This window comes from Fusarium mangiferae, assembly GCF_900044065.1.
Source record: "Fusarium mangiferae strain MRC7560 genome assembly, contig: FMAN_scaffold021, whole genome shotgun sequence".
Classification (NCBI taxonomy): Eukaryota; Fungi; Ascomycota; class Sordariomycetes; order Hypocreales; family Nectriaceae; genus Fusarium; species Fusarium mangiferae.
In genome coordinates this window covers 22,888-39,901 of record NW_024573941.1, presented here as the reverse complement: position 1 = coordinate 39,901, position 17,014 = coordinate 22,888, and the positions used below count along the sequence as shown (strand labels likewise).

Sequence of the window (17,014 nt, the reverse complement as noted above, 5' to 3'; positions counted from 1 at the left end):
TAGGCTGGCGCGTATACATCCCAGATGCAGATGCTATCATTGCCATGAATCGTGATGGTTTCATCCCTCTGTCCTCCCTCCCCACTGCTTCTCAGAGGAGGTGTAGTGTTAGTAAAATGCAACATGGACAAGAGCCCGCGTCTCACGGATATCTCGGCACGGGCGTACCTAGGGGCGGCAAGTGAAAGAAGCATAAGATAGTGCCGGGTAGTAGCTGAGGCCAGGGTTTGCGAGCCGTACCCGTAGTCTTGCAGGGGAGTACATACGCCATGTCAACATGGACAGTGTCAAAAGCCTGAAAGGAAGGTCGGTCAACTTATGCAATTAGACCCCTGTTATCCACTGACCCAGGGTCTAAAAACACCCATCCCCACTAACCAATTCTGCTCCGGCCCCTCTCATGGTCAGTTCCGCCTCAGATGATAAGCGGGGAGCTAGCTAAGTACTCCGCAACCCCGGACTGCGGCACAAACATGCATGGTAAGACCGTAGGACAAGGCCTTGGTCGCGTAGATACTCCAATCAAGATGGATGAATCTCAAATCCTTCCAATGATGCCATTGTCCTTGTTACTGATGCACAACACCATGAAACCATTGATCATCTCTTTGTTGTATCTCGGTGCGACACATCCTTCCCAACGCTTATCATGCTTGTCAGAAAGCTTGTGTGGTATTTTCGTAATCTCTGACCTCTACACCACCACTTCCGGATGATATGATGATCCTTGTACGTTCAGACAAACACCCTTAAACTCGTGTTCAATGTATCATGAGAAAGGTTACAGCTCCCAGTCACAGTAACGAGCTGCACCTGAGTACTTCCTTAGCCAGTAGCACTCACCAAATGTTTTGATCAACCACGCCACGTCATCTCAACAAGTATTACTGTAGTATTACAGACCATCTGATAGCCCGTTACTGTATGAAGGCGTGGGGTTAAATCTGTGAGAATGTTATCTCGAAAAGGCAAGTCGTCGCACGACCATGGTTGCATTGAGTTGGAGGTGCGGGATATCCAAGTTTGCGAGCTCATGTTGACTCCGTATGCCCGAATATTGCTTGCTCTTCGTGGGGGCAGGAGACCATTTGTTACATGATGACAGCAATCATCATCTCAAGCACTTCCCTCAACACCTCGTCAGCATCAAAAACTCTATGGCAAAAAGCATCTGTTACACAATCCTCGAAGGCACTACACTTACTTTTCTTTTTCAATCACTATGGCTTCCCTTGATCCTCGTTTGTTCTACGAGCAAGTACTCGTCGAGAATGGAATCACTCATGCCTTTGGCGTCCCTGACTCCTGTTTGAAGGGATTCCTAGCATATCTCTATGCGACCAAAAAAGCGCCAGAGCAAATAGTCACAGGCAGTGAAGGTGCTGCTGCTGCGCTGGCTGCAGGTTACTATTTGTCAACCCAGAGTCTCGCCGTTGCATACATGCAGAACTCGGGTCTTGCAAATGCTTTGAACCCTCTGCAGTCCCTGGCTGCCAAAGAAGTGTTTGGAATTCCAATGCTTCTTATGGTGGGCTGGCGTGGACGACCAGGAGAACATGATGAGCCAGAGCATCTCTTGGCCGGCCCTCGCACCCTGGAGACTCTGGAGTCGCAGGGGTTTCCGTATGAAATCTTACCAGAGACTCTCGGAGAAACCAAGGCCGCAGTCGAAAGACTCGTCAAAGCCGCCAAGGAGGGCTACACCCCCGCTACTCTTGTCATCCCCAACCACAGATTCGCTGCATACCAGCCTGAGCATGAAGCAAGCAATGGTGTTTGGCATCCATCTGTTACAAACTTGGCCAAACATACAGTCAGGCCTGAAGATTGGCGTTCTTCTGAGGGTCAACCTCCTCTGTCAAGGGAACACTCCATTAGAATCATCCTCAAAAGGCTTTACCCAGAAGATGTCACCGTATCTTCGGTTGGAGGGAACTCTCGTGAGATATACATGATTCGAAAGGAGAACAACGAGGACCTATCTCGTGCATTCTTATCCATTGGGGCTATGGGGCATACATACCCTCTCGCCTATGGCGTGCAGATCGGTCATCAAAAAGGCCGCGTCGTCTGCGTTGAAGGAGACGGTTCCTTCTTGATGCACATAGGCAATGTGGCCGTTCTGGCTGCCCAAGCATCGGACAAGTTGATTCATGTTGTGATTCACAACGGCATACACTGCTCAACTGGAAACCAGCCTGTCCCGATTAGCACCAACAACCTTCTTTCGCTATGCGGAAGCTTGCCTTATAAGCAGAAGTTCTTCGTAGATAGTGCTGAGGGCCTTATACAAGCTTTTGAGTGGGCTGAAAAGACGGCTCTGATTGTTGTTGTCGTCAATCAGGACGTCTCGAAGGACTTGCCTCGTCCCTCGGAGCACCCATTTGAATTACGAGATGCTTTTATCTCCCATTTTGCCAAATAGGATAACCTTTCGTTGGCATAGCAATTTATTTATTACCAAATTAACTTAATGGAATTAAAAACTCTTGTAAATTTGGTATATAACCTTATGCTTGTTTTAGAATTAACAGCTCACTGGAGCTTATTTTGCTGCTGTAAAAATCTCAAGATACTTATGTCCTACTATAATCTGCTTTACGCTGGATAATCTTGAGCTTGTTCTCTATCTACAATATCTGATGTACAAACAACTCTATAACATGGCCCTTGATACCCCGCACTGGTACAGTATAGCTAGTAAGCACTGATCGACAAGCAAACAGCACTAGTAAGCAGTAATTTTGTTTAGACACAGGCTTTCGTAGTGGGGGGTTCTGCCCCGCGCCCTTTATCTGTTGGGAGTACAAGCCGAGTGGAATACGGTTAAGACAGGACCCATCTGCTGGCCGACCCCTCTCTTCAAAGGTCACAAAACTCGACCTCGAGCATAGTATTCGACTTTTAACTTTCGATTATACAATTGTTTGTGACATTTCCAATCTACTTTATCGACATACTTCCAGTTGACCCCCCTCTGCTCTCATCATGCCTCAAATGCAAAAGGCTCGTGTACCAGTCATTTTCGGTGCCATGACGTTTGGGAGAGAAGGTAGGATAGCGTATTTATCAAGCGAAGATTCTTGCTCATATCAGCAGGCGTTGAGCAAGCACGTATCCATGACCTCAAGGAAGCTGGTGCCATGCTGGATCTTTTTCAAGAACATGGCGGTAAGGCTATTGACACAGCTCGTGTGTATGCTCAAGGCTCCTCTGAGGAGTACCTTGGGCAGCTGGATTGGCAAACTCGGGGTTTCCGAGTTGACACCAAGCTATATCCTAACATTCACGATGGGACTGGCAAAATCACTCATTCTACCGACGATCTTCGGAAGCACCTAGATGAGTCTCTCAAGGCCCTCAAGACAGACAAGATAGATCTCTGGTATCTCCATGGACCTGACCGCGACACGCCATTCGAAGAGACTCTGAGAGCCTGCAATGAGTTGCACAAAGAAGGGAAGTTCAACAGGCTCGGGGTGAGCAACTACATGGCTTGGGAGGTTGCCTATATGAGCGAGTTGTGTATTCGTGAGGGATGGATTCGACCTACCGTTTATCAAGGAGTATACAATGCCATCCATCGAACAGTTGAAATGGAGTTGTTTCCTTGTCTCAGACACTACGGGATCACATTCTATGCTTTCAGTCCTCTGGCTGGAAGTCAGCTAACTGGGCGGTACAAGCGGGACACTCAGGATACAGACATTGAATCCATGTCTCGCTTCGATCCAAACACTTTTCAAGGTCGCAAGTACAGAAGGCGCTTCTGGAACGACGTCATCTTTGACGCGGTTGAGCTTATTAGGGATGAAGCCGTAAAGCATGGGCTCACAGAGATCGATTGTGCTTTCCGCTGGATTGCGCATCACTCACAGCTTGATCCTGAGCGAGGCGATGCGGTGATCATTGGAGCCAGCAGTAAGAAGCAGCTGGAGCAAAACTTGGATCTTCTGGAGAAAGGACCTTTGCCCAAGGAAATCGTGGATGTTCTGGACAAAGCGTGGCTGATTACCAAGGGCAGCGTCAACAATTATTGGCATTAGTTGGCTATTAGGTTGAAAGGCATTCTACTACTAGCATCCTCATTGTTACCTATGATTTCCGATTGACTATATTGATATTGGGAAATTGACCTAGTTAACATCTCATCAACATCAAAACCCAATCTCTTTCACACGCCCTGCTGCATTGCGTCGTTTTCCATCCTGTAAATGGTGTCATCCTGGCGCGGGGACGTAATGACCTCCGGTTTTCGGATCTCATCGCGAGCCCCAAAGACTGAGAAATCCGATTGGTGGTTGCTTTTTGTTTGCTTGCGAGTGTGTGTGCGCAAAGAGATAACGGCGCATGCTTATCGCTGTTGGTTGCACTCCATCTCGGATATATCGGCATCAATGAGCAGGTTACCTTGCAGTGAGAACCATAGCAAACAAGTTTAATGAATCAAAAGAATCAGATCATGCGATCTACATGCCTATCCAACTGCTTTCGGTAATTCGTCACGAGTGTTTGGGCCATTACATGCTGTCCACTGCCTTTGGCAATGCTTTTACTTGAGTCACCTGATTACTTGGCCTTTTCCCTCGGTGGTGCACTCACATAGCTCATTACTCCAATGCCCGGCGTTCGAGACGATCAGCAGCTCAATTTTAATACACTTTCGCATTTAAAAAATAGCTTCAATCATGACGGACTGGAAGAACGCTGAATACACTCTTTACTCGTCCCCATTCTCTCTCTACTCAATGATGGCCCGTCACACCATCCAACTTGGCCCAACGACGCATGGTGCAACACCACCGAAAAGCATCACCCTACACTTCATCAACCACAAGGCCCATGAGAATCTCGGTGAAGATTACTTGATCAACGTCAACCCAAGAGGTCAAGTTCCCGCGATGAAGGGCAACCCTCTCAAAGAAACTCTGACTGAGAGTCGTGCCATCTCTCTTCATCTCGCAGAGAAGCACTACCCTGCCATGCTAGGAGAAAATTGTGAGAACATCGTCAGAGATCTCTTTGAAAGGCTGCATGCTGTCTACGGACTATCAATCAGCAACCCGAAACCGACTGCGGAAATGACTCAGCGGAATCCGTCGCCAGTTGAAAAGATGCTCCAGAGGACTGTTATTAGCCCGCAGTATCGCGCCGCTCTAGAAGCCAAACTTGCCTTGTAAGCTATATCTCATATTCTATAACAACATCGGACTTACAGTACTCTTTAGCCACGACCAGCATAACGCGGTTGCTTTCCAACCTGATGTTGTTGCTAAGCATCGCGCAGACCTCAAGACTATATTTGAACAGGTTGTGGAACACCGTAAAAGGAGTGGCTCTTACGAAGACCATGATCAATGGACGTTTGGGTCAGATATTGGACCGACTATACTAGATAGCCATCTGCTCCCTTTTACCTTACGATGTCTGGAGGTAGGAAGCGATGATCTTGTACCCTTGGAGCTGCAACATTGGGCTAAAGCGAAGGAGAAGAGCCCTTCATGGCAGAAGGTCATGCATGGAAAGCCGACTACTTATCATCCTTCAATGGGCCCTGTTGCAGAGATGTCTGAGATGATGACTCTTTGACGGCACAGTTGTGGTGCCGCTAATTTCTTTATAATCAAAATTTCAATACGTCCTATCTAAGGGCTCTCTATCCCAGTGTTTCCCTATCAGCTCTAGACAAATACATAATCTATAAAGGCGAGGGTACACATCTCTAGGACGCATGGCTGCAATGCATTAATCGATGGCCCGGGTCTTCTAATCAGACTAGTCTCACCATCCACCAATACCATCACGTTTTATCTCTTTCCGACTACCTATTGCGTATCATCGTAGAAGAACAAGTCTAGCGCAGAAGTGTCTATCATGAACAAATCATCCAGTAGGGGATCTTGAGTAGATCCTAGAAAGCCCGTGCTTGGATAGAAATCGGTAGTTGCGGGCTGTGAATTGGAAATCAGATCAGCCAAGGCAGCATTCGGTAGTGTTTGAGCTTGCTGATTACTCCACGGAGGTAGATTCTCGCTTAGATGCTCATATGATGATGGACCACCCTGTAGATTTGGCTGAAGATCGGGTGGTGGCCGACGTTGTTGCCCAGGTGTTGCAACGTGCAGTCTCGTAGACGCCCTTTCAACTCTCTCTTCTCTGACTTTGGAGGCCCTTTGCTCAAGAACCTGCATCAGCCCTTTTGCATAAGTCCAATACTTGACTAACTCGCGTAGGGTTGCAAGAAACGTGTCAAGTATATGCCGCGATTTGGCAGCCAGGAGCGGCTTGCTAGTGCTAATCTGGTTCAGAATGTAGATAGTTGCTGTAAACAGCACATGATTGCTGTATAGCCATAAGGAAGAGATCATCCTTTTGTTCAGTAGGACTTCGAAAATAGACGCAATTGCTACTGTTGATTCCCTGCAAAGGATGGCGTTATCTTGTGCCTCGGGAGATTGATCCCTGATGGCGGGCTTTGGTGCGGGGCGGTGGATCAGCAGAACGAAGTTATGATGGGTCAGGTGAAACAAAGATTGCCAGATATCAAGGTCGGAAAGTTTAAGTTGCAGCCTTGGTGGAAGCTCGAGCATGAGATTCCCAAGAGACTCATCTGCTCTCTTGATAGCCTCAGTTCGTGCCTCTATGGAAGATCGCGGTGACCAGCCATCTCTTATGGTTTGTGAGATGATCTTACAAAGCTTGGTATGATAGGTGATAAACTCGAACTCCGCCCCAGGAATCCCTTCGAGGTCAGCAGGCTTCAAATCAGCAACATCCGAGTCCCATAGGTTTCTGACATGGTTAGTGGGCATATTTCAAATTAGAGTTATAGGATGGACTCACATAGCTTGAGGCCGACCAGCTGAAGTTGCCGAGATTGTGTCAAACTGGAAGAGAACCCACCAGATTCGGACATACTTTCGCTTGTAGACCGGTAGATTCGTTGAGTGGCTGGCATCGCGGTGAAGTCCCATGGCCATTGCCGTCCTTATAGCAATTCCAATCCAATGCCAAGCATTGGCATCAGAATACCAGGTCAACAGCAGCGGCACTTGAACATAAATAAGTCTATCATGCCATGAATCACTCAAGACCAGATATTTGGCTCTTCGGAAAAAGGCAGGAAGCAGAGCAAGCATACTCTCATCTTCGGATGCCAGCGTGTGTGCTCCGACGAGTAGAATAGCGTTGAGAAGCGTCAAGCAGAGGGGATTCATGCGATCCTGTTCTTGATATTGGGTCATGAATAGCTCCTCGTCCACAATTGGCCACCCACGGTTGACGAGGTCAAAATAGGCTCTGATCAGTCTCATTTCAAGAACCTTGCTGGGTCGTATAAGGATCTCTTCTGGAATATTATGTGCTTCGTACCAATTCTCAGAAGAGTCTAACTGACCGTTGCCAAAGTGAAAGACCTTATCAAGTCCAGTCTCAGAGGTGCTCTGTCGCACAAGGTAATGGCAGTTAGAGAGCTCGGATCCAATGAAATGGCAACGAGTCCGATGGCCGAGCTCGACCTGGCTAAGCTCGACCTCTGTTTTGTCATTGCGGTTCAAGAGGTGGGACCCCAGATCTTGCTCGCCATCCTCTCTTGCAGTGGAAGCTGGCTCAGTGACTATAGGTGACAGGGCTGCTGGTGAGTTTGTAGCTTCTCGAGGACGGAGTGGAGCGAGAATGGCTGGTCGGTTCAAGGATTGTCTTGCGTCCTTTTTGTTAGGACACATGCGACACCCCAATCGGCCGTGCGTATTGCAGTTCGTACAAGGAACGCCTTTGTCGACAATATCGCAGCGGATCTTTCGCTGGCGGCAGTTGATGCAAGCTCGTCCTTGGAGTACTGGTCAGCAATTAAGCAAAATGAGGTGACCCAGTACAGGGTAACTCACTCGTAGGTCCATCTGCGCGAGGCAATTGTGACCTTTTGGCCGCTATATTATGCGACCGGGGGCGATCGCAGGACATTCCTGTTACGGCTATAAGAAGTTGCTGCAGAGAAGTTTTCAATTACTAAGAATGTGAAAATCTCTAGTAGTCGGACACGAATTGCCATGGGATTGTGCAAGAAGGAGAAAAAGTCATTCACTTGCCCAGTCTCGTTTAGTGGCCGTCATCACTGACCATACATGGCGTATCAGTGGCGTATCAGTGGCGCGCTGGGCAATGTGGCTGGTTCCAACTTCGATAGCTCAACTCGATACTGTTTATAAGATATTCAAGATTGGAAAAGATGTTTCCAATTGAGTCTCCAGCTGTAAAATGATAGAATCAGGTTTGTGATAATGCGATTGGGTGCTATTTGTCATCTTTACATCGACTTTTTGATTGTTCATCTTGAGTCTCGGCATGACCAGCCAATCAAGCTCGAAAGCAACTCCGGCTTCGGGGAAATGAACCAATCACGGCCACGCTCGGCTCAAGACGTCAGAGCGGCCCAACAAAGCTTCTCGGTCTGCGGCACGAGAGCCAATCAGAGAGTCTGCATCAGTCCAGAAACACCTAGATATTATCATGAAGAGCGCCGTCTCGCCATTTGCTAATCAGCGTACGGAATGTAGGCAGTCTTCAGCCTGTTATATATAGAGTGAAGAGGAGTCACTCCATAGCAACGAATTGGTATTTGCATTCAACAACGAAGAGACGTGAAACTCAAGTTATATTACCATCAGCATGCCTTCGCGATATTTATTTCCAGCACGCGCTAACCATGATCTTACCCTTGAAATTACCATTGATGGCCATTACGAGTCCAAAGTTTATACGTTCGGTTCCACAGTCTCTGGCTTGGTCACTATAACATCCCATAACCAACTGCCTTTCCAGTCTCTCCAGATTGATCTAAGAGGCATTACCTCGACCTGCGGCCACGCATTTCAGTACGGCACACCTTTCAAGACCCACGTTTTTATGCAATTGCAAATGCCAATTCCTACATCGGCTCTACCTGTCAATCAGTCGTTTGAGCAAGGACAGTTGTACCACGTTCCTTTTCGATTCATGATTCCCGAGCAACTCTCATCCGCTGTATGCAACCACCAGAATAAAGCAGTCAGGGAGCGACACCTGCGGCCACCACCAAGCATGGGTGCTTGGGATCGTGACGATCTTGCAGGTGGTTCTGCGAACGTCGATTACATGATCAGAGCACGTCTTTTGTTGAGCAAGAACAAACGAGGAGAAGAACAGTATCTGGATCAGAGTCGTTCTTTCAAAGTGATTCCAGCTCTTCCTAAGCAACCACCGCTTCATGTCAGTCCTGAAAACCCAGAGTACTGCTTATCCAAGAGTAAGACGATCAGAAAAGGTGTTGTTGGCACAAAGATGGGGCTTGTGCGCGTTTCGGCTATTCAACCAGAACCTATTCTACTCTGTTTAGACGGACTCAACTCTCCCATGTCCCGTATACCTATCGATCTAGAATACATTCCTATGTCAAGCAGCGCACCACTACCGGAGATAAGGGTCAAGTCGGCCACCATCGAAATTTTTACAAACTTCTGGCTTGGTATAGACGGTTACTTACCAGATCACCATCAAAAGCCATCAAATTCGGTTGCTCCAGCAGCACCATGGTTAACCTCGCATGCCCTCGTGCTCACTGGGAAAGAAACGGTAAGGTGGCAGAAAGACAACCAACAGGTCTCTGAGAAGGAATCAGAGAAGAGGTTCTCAGAGCCTTTGGATGTTATCCAAGACTGTGCAGAACCTCACTTCACAGCACGCTCAGCTTCGTGTGCCTCCCATCGGGACTTTGGCTCATCTAAGTCTAATGCGTACAAAGCTTCCATTCTACAATCATTTGGGCTTCCTACCGAGAAGTCTTTGTTCCTACCTACCTTTTACTCCTGTCTGATCAGTCGAACCTACCGGATTAGAGTCAGTCTAGCTATAGGCGCATATGGCAATACGATTTCTCTCATGGTACCGCTACAGGTGGCGGTTGATGGACTTGACGATACTCAAAATCATGGTCACTTGAACTCTGTGAGTATAACAGTCTCTCTTTAGTTCGGTATAAACGTTCTAACATGACAAGATTACTCTCAATAGTGAATACGAACAAATAGGGGAAGTTCTTCCCCCATATAGTCGTTTGAGATAAGAACACAATCTCAGCTCTCTTGATTTAGTACAAGATAGTTTAGTCCGTCTTTCCATAGAATTGCAGCGCGGTGCTACCCTGATGAATAAACAGCTGTCCTCCAACTGCGAGGAATAAATAGTACATTGGTTCCCATATTGAGTCAATACAGTGATTTCGGTTCGTCATCAGAGATAAACAATCAATGCTTCAGAAGCCTCGAGAGTCACTTCTAATTTTCCCTTCTTGACTGAAAGCTTTTCAGTATTTTGCTTTCCGGCCAACTCGCAGTTCTTGTTTGAGAAGAATTGACCTGCATAAATTGTTAAGTGAAGTTTTCCATGATGAATAGACTACTGGGACATACCTCCGATGCTAGGCTGGGGAGATGACTTGGTCTGTGTGATAGGGACAGTTGTTTCACTGCTTGGTCCAGTCATGCGGAGGGCCCTGACGGAATTGGTTTTCAGCCCACTAAGAGTGAACTTGGTTTCAGAGCGTTTGCCACTGCCAGAGTAGTAGTCTGTGTTGATCAAAACGACCTTGAATGCTTTTCCGTTCTTGTAAATGATGTATTGAGCATAGGGGTCAGTGCCATCGTCGCTGGCAACGATGGAGTCTCCTCCGGCTAAAGCGAGAGCACCAAAGTAGGCACCATAGAACGGGGCATTTACATGGTCACTCCACCACCAGTTGAAGAACGCTTCGGGGGTGAGTCAGGCATGTTCGAGCATCTGGAACTTTTATTGCACTGACCTTGGTTGATGGTGCCTTGGTGATAGAAGAGCCGCTGAACACCGACAGTCAATGCGCGAAGGGTTTTGTCAGTTGCCTGAATGGCCGCTCCAAAAGTGGAATCCATTTCAAAATCTTGCCCATGAAATCCGGTTTCACCTGAGTGGGCACATAAGTAGGTGCTGGCATACACAAGGAGTATTATGAGCCTTACCTAGAATGTAAGATCTTCCGGCAGCCTTGGCGCTGGAGATGGGCAGCAGGTTGAGGTCCTGGACAACTCTCTGATGTTTCATCTCAGAACCCAATTCATCAGCGGTAGCGTTAGAAAACGCATATAAGTGTCCATTGTAAACTTTAGTAGCATCTTTGACTGTCATGTTGTAGCTGTTTCCGATGAGATAGGGCAGATTGGGCCAATTGGGTTCGATTTCAATGGGAATGGTATATCCACCTCCAGCTAGGATGGGAAGAGGGCTCTTCCAATGGTTTATAAAGTCTTGTGCCCAGTCAGCTGCGTCATTGCCCTCCTGGGTCTCGTTCCAAGGCGCTTCGGCTACTGGGTACTGCCAGTATTTCCAGTACACTATGAGAAACAGTCAACAGTCTTGTTACTCAGCGTATGATGCGTGCTGGTGAGAGATCCTACAGTCTGGCTCATTTCCAAGTTCGATTGCCCAGAGGTATTTGGCCACCTTTTCCTTGGCTTTCAGGACGGCAGCAAAGGTGTTAGTCCTATTGTTGAGGCCTCGGTTAAAGCCTGTGACGTATCAGTACTGTTCACTTCAGACAAGTCAATATTCTCACCGAGAATAGTCTCGCTTCCAAACTTCTCTGTTCAGGCACAGGTATCAGCATAAATTAAAGCCAAGCTATAGTAGGTTGACTTACTAATTAAGTCAAAAAACTTTGGTCCATAAGTCAAACTCATAGGAGCTTCCAGAGGGTCATCGACGCTATATGAAACGTAACCTTTAAAAGTAGGATCGTAGGTCGCTCTGTCCTGTGTTGTTCCTCCAATTCGAATAGGAATTTTGCGGTGGTACAGCTTGTTGAAGTGATCAATGCAAGGAAGTGCCAACGAGATGTTGGTCATGTAAGAAGGCCACATAAAGAACTCGAAGCTTGTGACAGCGTTAGGGACTTCCTTCCAATATAGCAATTAACGCGATGGATACTTACGATACCCCAACGGGCGCTGGATCAATTGCAACGGCATTTGTCGGCTGAGCATCAGGAACAACATGATTAGGAGCAGCCAGAACAGAACTGCTTACAGCAAGGCTTGCAAGCAAAAGAATGTGAACCATCATATAAAATAAACCAACGAGTGCGAATTTGCTATCTGTCTGTTTGTTCTGTCGTAATCACACAAGGTAATCATTTGACCTCTTATATGTCTTTCTCTCACGTTTTGTGTTCGGGTTATGTTACTCCGATCTGGAAGGGACAGGCTGAGTGATATGCCTTGAACCTTGCCAAACGTTTAACTAGCGTGGGTTTAATCTTTCCTTCCCCGCAACCCCCGTAGTCTGGTCACACGGGGTTCTCGTTCGGTTTCGCTTAACTTGACTCGTTTAACTCAACTCGTTTAACCCTTACATCGGTCATCAGCTGACTTAGGACCAGAATCCGGATATCTTGTGAGGCACGGATTTTGTAATTCCGCTTCCCCACAGTTCCTCGAGCAGGTCTGGCTATCGGCTTAACAGTGACCGAGGAGTGATTGATTTTATGTCTCTGTAATAAGATCAGCTAGTAGCAGCCTCAGCCTTTCTTCACGCCTAGAGATCGTTAAATATAATATTATTAAGCGTAAGTAGCTTGCAAATACAAGCTCGATTATCTCTACAGTGCTATTAACTTCCCCGACCTTCTCGCTAACTGTTTGTGGATTTGCTGACTCAATTAACGGGGCTGTCTAGGTAATAGGTATAAATACAGTGTACTACCCCACCTTTGCATTTATCATGATACTGCTAGTTAATGTGAACTTAGCCTCATATATCTTAGAGAAGCCATAATTGCAACCTGGATATTTTGCTGTTCAGCCATCCAAGTAATCGTCTTTACCCCAGATAATGAAGAATGCCAAGGCTTGCTTACAATGCCGAGCAGCAAAGAGGAAATGTCGATTGTTGTCTGGTAGAAATACATGTTTTGCATGCCAGCAACGGGGTGAATTATGTTCTTCAACTAAGCTGAGCAAAGCATCGACCGCGACACATCTAGCACCTCTAGTAAGAGTAGGAACGACAACATCTCCTGTAACGGATATCGACGACCTCCTATCGCCTCAAATACAATGGGAATTAGTCACCAAGTACATGGCTTATATTCACGATCGGCCACAGAGCATCTTTCACGAACCTACCCTCAAAGACCAAGTGCAGCGAAGGGAAATTCATCCGGGCTTGCTGCTAGCAATTTGCAGTTTGGCATGCCGTTTTTCGCATGACCCGGCCGTCAGGGCTCTTGAAGATTGTTTGACAAGAGCCTGCAAATTGAGGCTGCAAGCAAACTTGGAACAATGCTGTCTAGCAACCATCCAAACGTGTATCCTTGTTGCAAATGTTTGCTCTGCCAATCTGAACACAGAAAGCGAGGCTTTGTATTTTGGTACGCTCGGCCCCTAATACGCACCATGGGATCAACCTCTAGGCCATATTTCAGGCCGGTTCTAACACCAGACCAAGGTATCGCAATCCGCATGGCTCAGATCATGCGACTCCCCCACAACAAACTCTCTGAGAACCCGGCTGTTACTGAAACCAGAAAGCGAGTTTTCTGGACACTTTTTATGGCAGACCGATGGTGTTCCTCGGCTTCTGGACTTCCACGACAAATCCAGGACAACGACTATGCGATTGATTTCCCAATTGACGAGTCCATCTTCCAACAGCCTGGATTCAGTCTTGGTGGATCAACGGGTTCGACGTTGGGCATATGGGCATACAAAATTATGCTTGCCAAGATATTTGGCCACATTCAAGATTTCAATCGCTCCAATGTTGTACGTGGCTTGTGTCAGCGAGACTTTGATGGTCACGTCAAACTACTAGCCGAACAACTTGATGATTGGGAGATGAATCTCCCCTCTCACATGCAGCTTACAGATCAGAATATCCGGGAGTATCATTCCAAGGGACTTGGAGGCACCTTTATTGATCTCCATCTTGGCTTCCATCACTATGCGACGCTGCTTTTCTTCAATTATTTGGAGTCCCGACGGCTGTATTCCCGAGACAAAGTGCACTATTCGCAGCTTTGCAAGTCACACGCCTTTCGCTTTTCCGAGCTGTTGCAGGTTTCACGAGAAAAAAAGGGATGCGAAGCGGTTCATGCTGCCATTGGGCATATGACCATCGTATCTTCGGCGGTACTTGTGCACGTGCTACTGATGGGTGAGGTTGGCGAGCTTGAAGCTGCGAGAAGTGGTTTGATCTCCAACTTCAAGACCTTACTGGAACTGAAAAAGTTCTGGCCGAGTTTGGAAAATCTGGTACGTTGGCTTCTTCCACATTGATTATAAGTTGTTTGGTAATACTGATGCGGTAGGGATTCTGACAGATCTCTCGCCTATCACTGTTCCAGAACGCCTTGATTGAATCACTGGAAACAAATCCGCGTAAGATGGATGGGTGGATGGCAAGGTTTTTGACCGAATATGCTCCACCATCAGATGGCTTCATTGATTCCAGTTTGACCCCAGCCATATCTACATCTTTGACCAGGCAAGGAACAGCATCAGATGAGGATGGGTTTTGGCACAGAAACAATACCCTGACAGAGTTGCTCAATGGCCTTAGATGAACACTTTGAGATACCTCTACCCTCGAAAGAGTGATAGGATCAATGCAACCAAAGTTTGCTGCATTTTGATGTCGTATACGCTGAAATCATATCCGTGCTACTTAAGGAGGCTATAGATGCTACATTCAGCGATTCGAGTCCTCGCTGGGATCGTGATACTGATTGGGAACCCCGCGTAATCCGGATCGTCATTCGGCATGATGACAAACTGTCCACTTCTTGTTTCATCCCCATTGAGCCGTCTCAAGGTATCCAATCTGCCGCTCGAACTGTTGAATTCTTTTTCCTCGACTTTCAGAATCCCCGTATAGTAAGATCTCGGGTCGAGGGATTGAAAGACAACCTGGAAACCTTGGCCAATAAGCAAAAACTTTGTTTCGTTTGGATAGCTGTTCTCCTGGTGGAGAATAACAACGCCATATCCAGGCCCAGGCCTGCCCGTCACAAAGGAACGCTCAATGGCCACTCGATATCCTCCCATCTCCACCACTGTACTCGGGTCTTCTGACTCCACGTTGTCGTCTGTGATATCGTCGAAGAAGAAGCCAACAATAGCTCCAGGCCGTTGCTGAGCTTCAAGGACAAGGTCTGAGACATGGGCAAGTAGCCCAAAGTGTCGGGTATAGGCACACGTCTGAGCTTCCGGGAGACTGTCTACACCGAACGGACAAGCGCCTATCGCATGATATGAACCAATAGCTTTCCAAAGTCGGCGAGCCCCATATTCATCACGACGCTGCTCGGGGATGAAAAGGGGCTGGTTCCGATGCCGATATGTTTCACAAATGTGGATATAGTCGTTAAGATAAACATCAGGTGAGATAAAGTCGATAGCAGTTGCAAAATTCATCCATATATCCAAGACATTGCTGATACCACCGCCAGAAGGATAGTCACCTGGCATACCGCCGCCTCCGGCCAGGACAGGGAAGTCGTTATCAGAGCCCTCGCCGTTATAGTTCTGCCAAAAGTTACAGAACATTGGTAGGGGATACTCCCTCTTGCCAGCCTTGGCGACGACATCAACATATTTGGCATAATGATAGGCCATGAACAGCTCATCGGTGTAGGGATCTTGGCCAAACATCTCGGCCCAGGTGGATTTCGTGTCGCCGCCCAAGACCAAGCGTCGAGGCGTCTCGAAATGAGATTTTAGGTCTGGATGCAGGTTGTCCCAGTCGTGTTCCAAAAATGCCACAAGATCTTCAGGAACTGGTTGCCAATAGACAAGTTCAGCGATGTCGCTACGATCTCGTGAATCTCCCAGAATACCGCATTCGTTTTCAGGCTGTATGAGTATAACTGTTGAGTGCATCTCGTCAACCTCTTTGAGGTGCTTCATTAAAGTTGCAAAGGCACTGGCATCAGCCTCGGCCGATGCAGTGCAAAGAGGTGTGATAATCTCTGTGGCTTTCAGGCGGTTATTTGTGTCTTGTATCCAAACACGGGGGAACCTATCAGGAGCCAGCTTCACCCAGGATGGGACGTAGTTGGACATGCCTAGCTCCAAGTCAGAAAGAAGTGTCTAAACTCATAGCGGGATCCAGCATACCATTTTTCCATGATCCAAACCATAGCAGTATGAGCTTAAGCCCAGCGTTTCTCGCGTCGAGAATAATGCGATCTATTTCCGAGAAGTCAAAATGCCCTTCAACTGGCTCTATCATCTCCCATGTAACGCTTCCCAAGACCGTATTGAGGTTAATGCCAGCGAGCCTCGGCCAAAGTTCGCGCATGAACTTGGCAGATGAGAAGGAGGAATTCTGGAGCTCAGCGCCACGGATGAGAAACGGGCGGCCATGGACGATTAATTGCTTGAACGTGCCCCGATCAGCAAGGTGAGGAATATGTGTACTAGTCATCGTGAATGAGCTGCGATACTGTTGATTAGAGTGTCAGATGATGTCTGTGAGCAAGTCATTGAGCTACCAGGCCATGAGTCAGGTACTTATGCGATTCTGCCAACTGGCCAAGTAACGTGAAGGCAAACATGAACAGGTGCAACGCTCGTCCAGAATAACTCCATTGCATTGAAATGCAAGTCGACAATTAGAGTTTGGACCACAATGATAAACCGGGGAAAATAGTAATCGGGATTGAAGACTGCTTATTCGCTGTAACCCCGAGATATTCTACATTATCCTCGTAACTCAGTGTGCATATCATCTGACTTATCAGTGAAAGTAAAACAAAGTTTCATGCGTACCTTGACAGAGTTGCTCCCGCACAATCAGCCATGCGTCCAAATCCACGCTAATCAAGTTAGATATTGGGATAAAGGCTAGGGGGGAAATAAATCACGACCCCCAAGTCGGTGGATCGCCAGCGAATTTTGGTGTAAGCCAAACCCATCATGGGCCGTGTATTTTATCCTCCCCCCCCCTCCTC

General features: G+C 47.3%; 8 protein-coding genes across 8 annotated transcripts; 5 read left to right on the top strand and 3 right to left on the bottom strand.

Moving 5' to 3' along the window:
- Positions 1–1,222: 1,222 nt before the first annotated feature.
- Positions 1,223–2,425, top strand: FMAN_09763 (uncharacterized protein; the record flags this gene model as incomplete). Its single annotated transcript, XM_041825340.1, has 1 exon — positions 1,223–2,425. The coding sequence occupies one exon, from the start codon at positions 1,223–1,225 to the stop codon at positions 2,423–2,425; it is 1,203 nt and encodes a 400-aa protein (XP_041690731.1).
- A 563-nt stretch (positions 2,426–2,988) lies between these two features.
- FMAN_09764 (uncharacterized protein) lies at positions 2,989–4,046 on the top strand (the record flags this gene model as incomplete). Its single annotated transcript, XM_041825339.1, has 2 exons — positions 2,989–3,052; positions 3,100–4,046. 2 exons carry the CDS (start codon positions 2,989–2,991, stop codon positions 4,044–4,046), a joined length of 1,011 nt encoding a protein of 336 aa, XP_041690730.1.
- Positions 4,047–4,688: 642 nt separating this feature from the next.
- Positions 4,689–5,589, top strand: FMAN_09765 (uncharacterized protein; the record flags this gene model as incomplete). Its single annotated transcript, XM_041825338.1, has 2 exons — positions 4,689–5,176; positions 5,229–5,589. 2 exons carry the CDS (start codon positions 4,689–4,691, stop codon positions 5,587–5,589), a joined length of 849 nt encoding a protein of 282 aa, XP_041690729.1.
- A 236-nt stretch (positions 5,590–5,825) lies between these two features.
- Positions 5,826–7,962, bottom strand: FMAN_09766 (uncharacterized protein; the record flags this gene model as incomplete). Its single annotated transcript, XM_041825337.1, has 3 exons — positions 5,826–6,792; positions 6,844–7,828; positions 7,887–7,962. 3 exons carry the CDS (start codon positions 7,960–7,962, stop codon positions 5,826–5,828), a joined length of 2,028 nt encoding a protein of 675 aa, XP_041690728.1.
- A 705-nt stretch (positions 7,963–8,667) lies between these two features.
- Positions 8,668–10,005, top strand: FMAN_09767 (uncharacterized protein; the record flags this gene model as incomplete). The annotated part of the gene is made up of 1 exon (XM_041825336.1): positions 8,668–10,005. One exon carries the CDS (start codon positions 8,668–8,670, stop codon positions 10,003–10,005), a length of 1,338 nt encoding a protein of 445 aa, XP_041690727.1.
- A 261-nt stretch (positions 10,006–10,266) lies between these two features.
- On the bottom strand, positions 10,267–12,123 carry FMAN_09768 (uncharacterized protein; the record flags this gene model as incomplete). The annotated part of the gene is made up of 8 exons (XM_041825335.1): positions 10,267–10,391; positions 10,446–10,781; positions 10,835–10,972; positions 11,028–11,399; positions 11,463–11,573; positions 11,621–11,647; positions 11,705–11,937; positions 11,996–12,123. The coding sequence occupies 8 exons, from the start codon at positions 12,121–12,123 to the stop codon at positions 10,267–10,269; spliced, it is 1,470 nt and encodes a 489-aa protein (XP_041690726.1).
- A 771-nt stretch (positions 12,124–12,894) lies between these two features.
- Positions 12,895–14,339, top strand: FMAN_09769 (uncharacterized protein; the record flags this gene model as incomplete). Its single annotated transcript, XM_041825334.1, has 2 exons — positions 12,895–13,432; positions 13,510–14,339. The coding sequence occupies 2 exons, from the start codon at positions 12,895–12,897 to the stop codon at positions 14,337–14,339; spliced, it is 1,368 nt and encodes a 455-aa protein (XP_041690725.1).
- Positions 14,340–14,723: 384 nt separating this feature from the next.
- On the bottom strand, positions 14,724–16,488 carry FMAN_09770 (putative beta-galactosidase; the record flags this gene model as incomplete). Its single annotated transcript, XM_041825332.1, has 2 exons — positions 14,724–16,126; positions 16,179–16,488. The coding sequence occupies 2 exons, from the start codon at positions 16,486–16,488 to the stop codon at positions 14,724–14,726; spliced, it is 1,713 nt and encodes a 570-aa protein (XP_041690724.1).
- Positions 16,489–17,014: the final 526 nt, after the last annotated feature.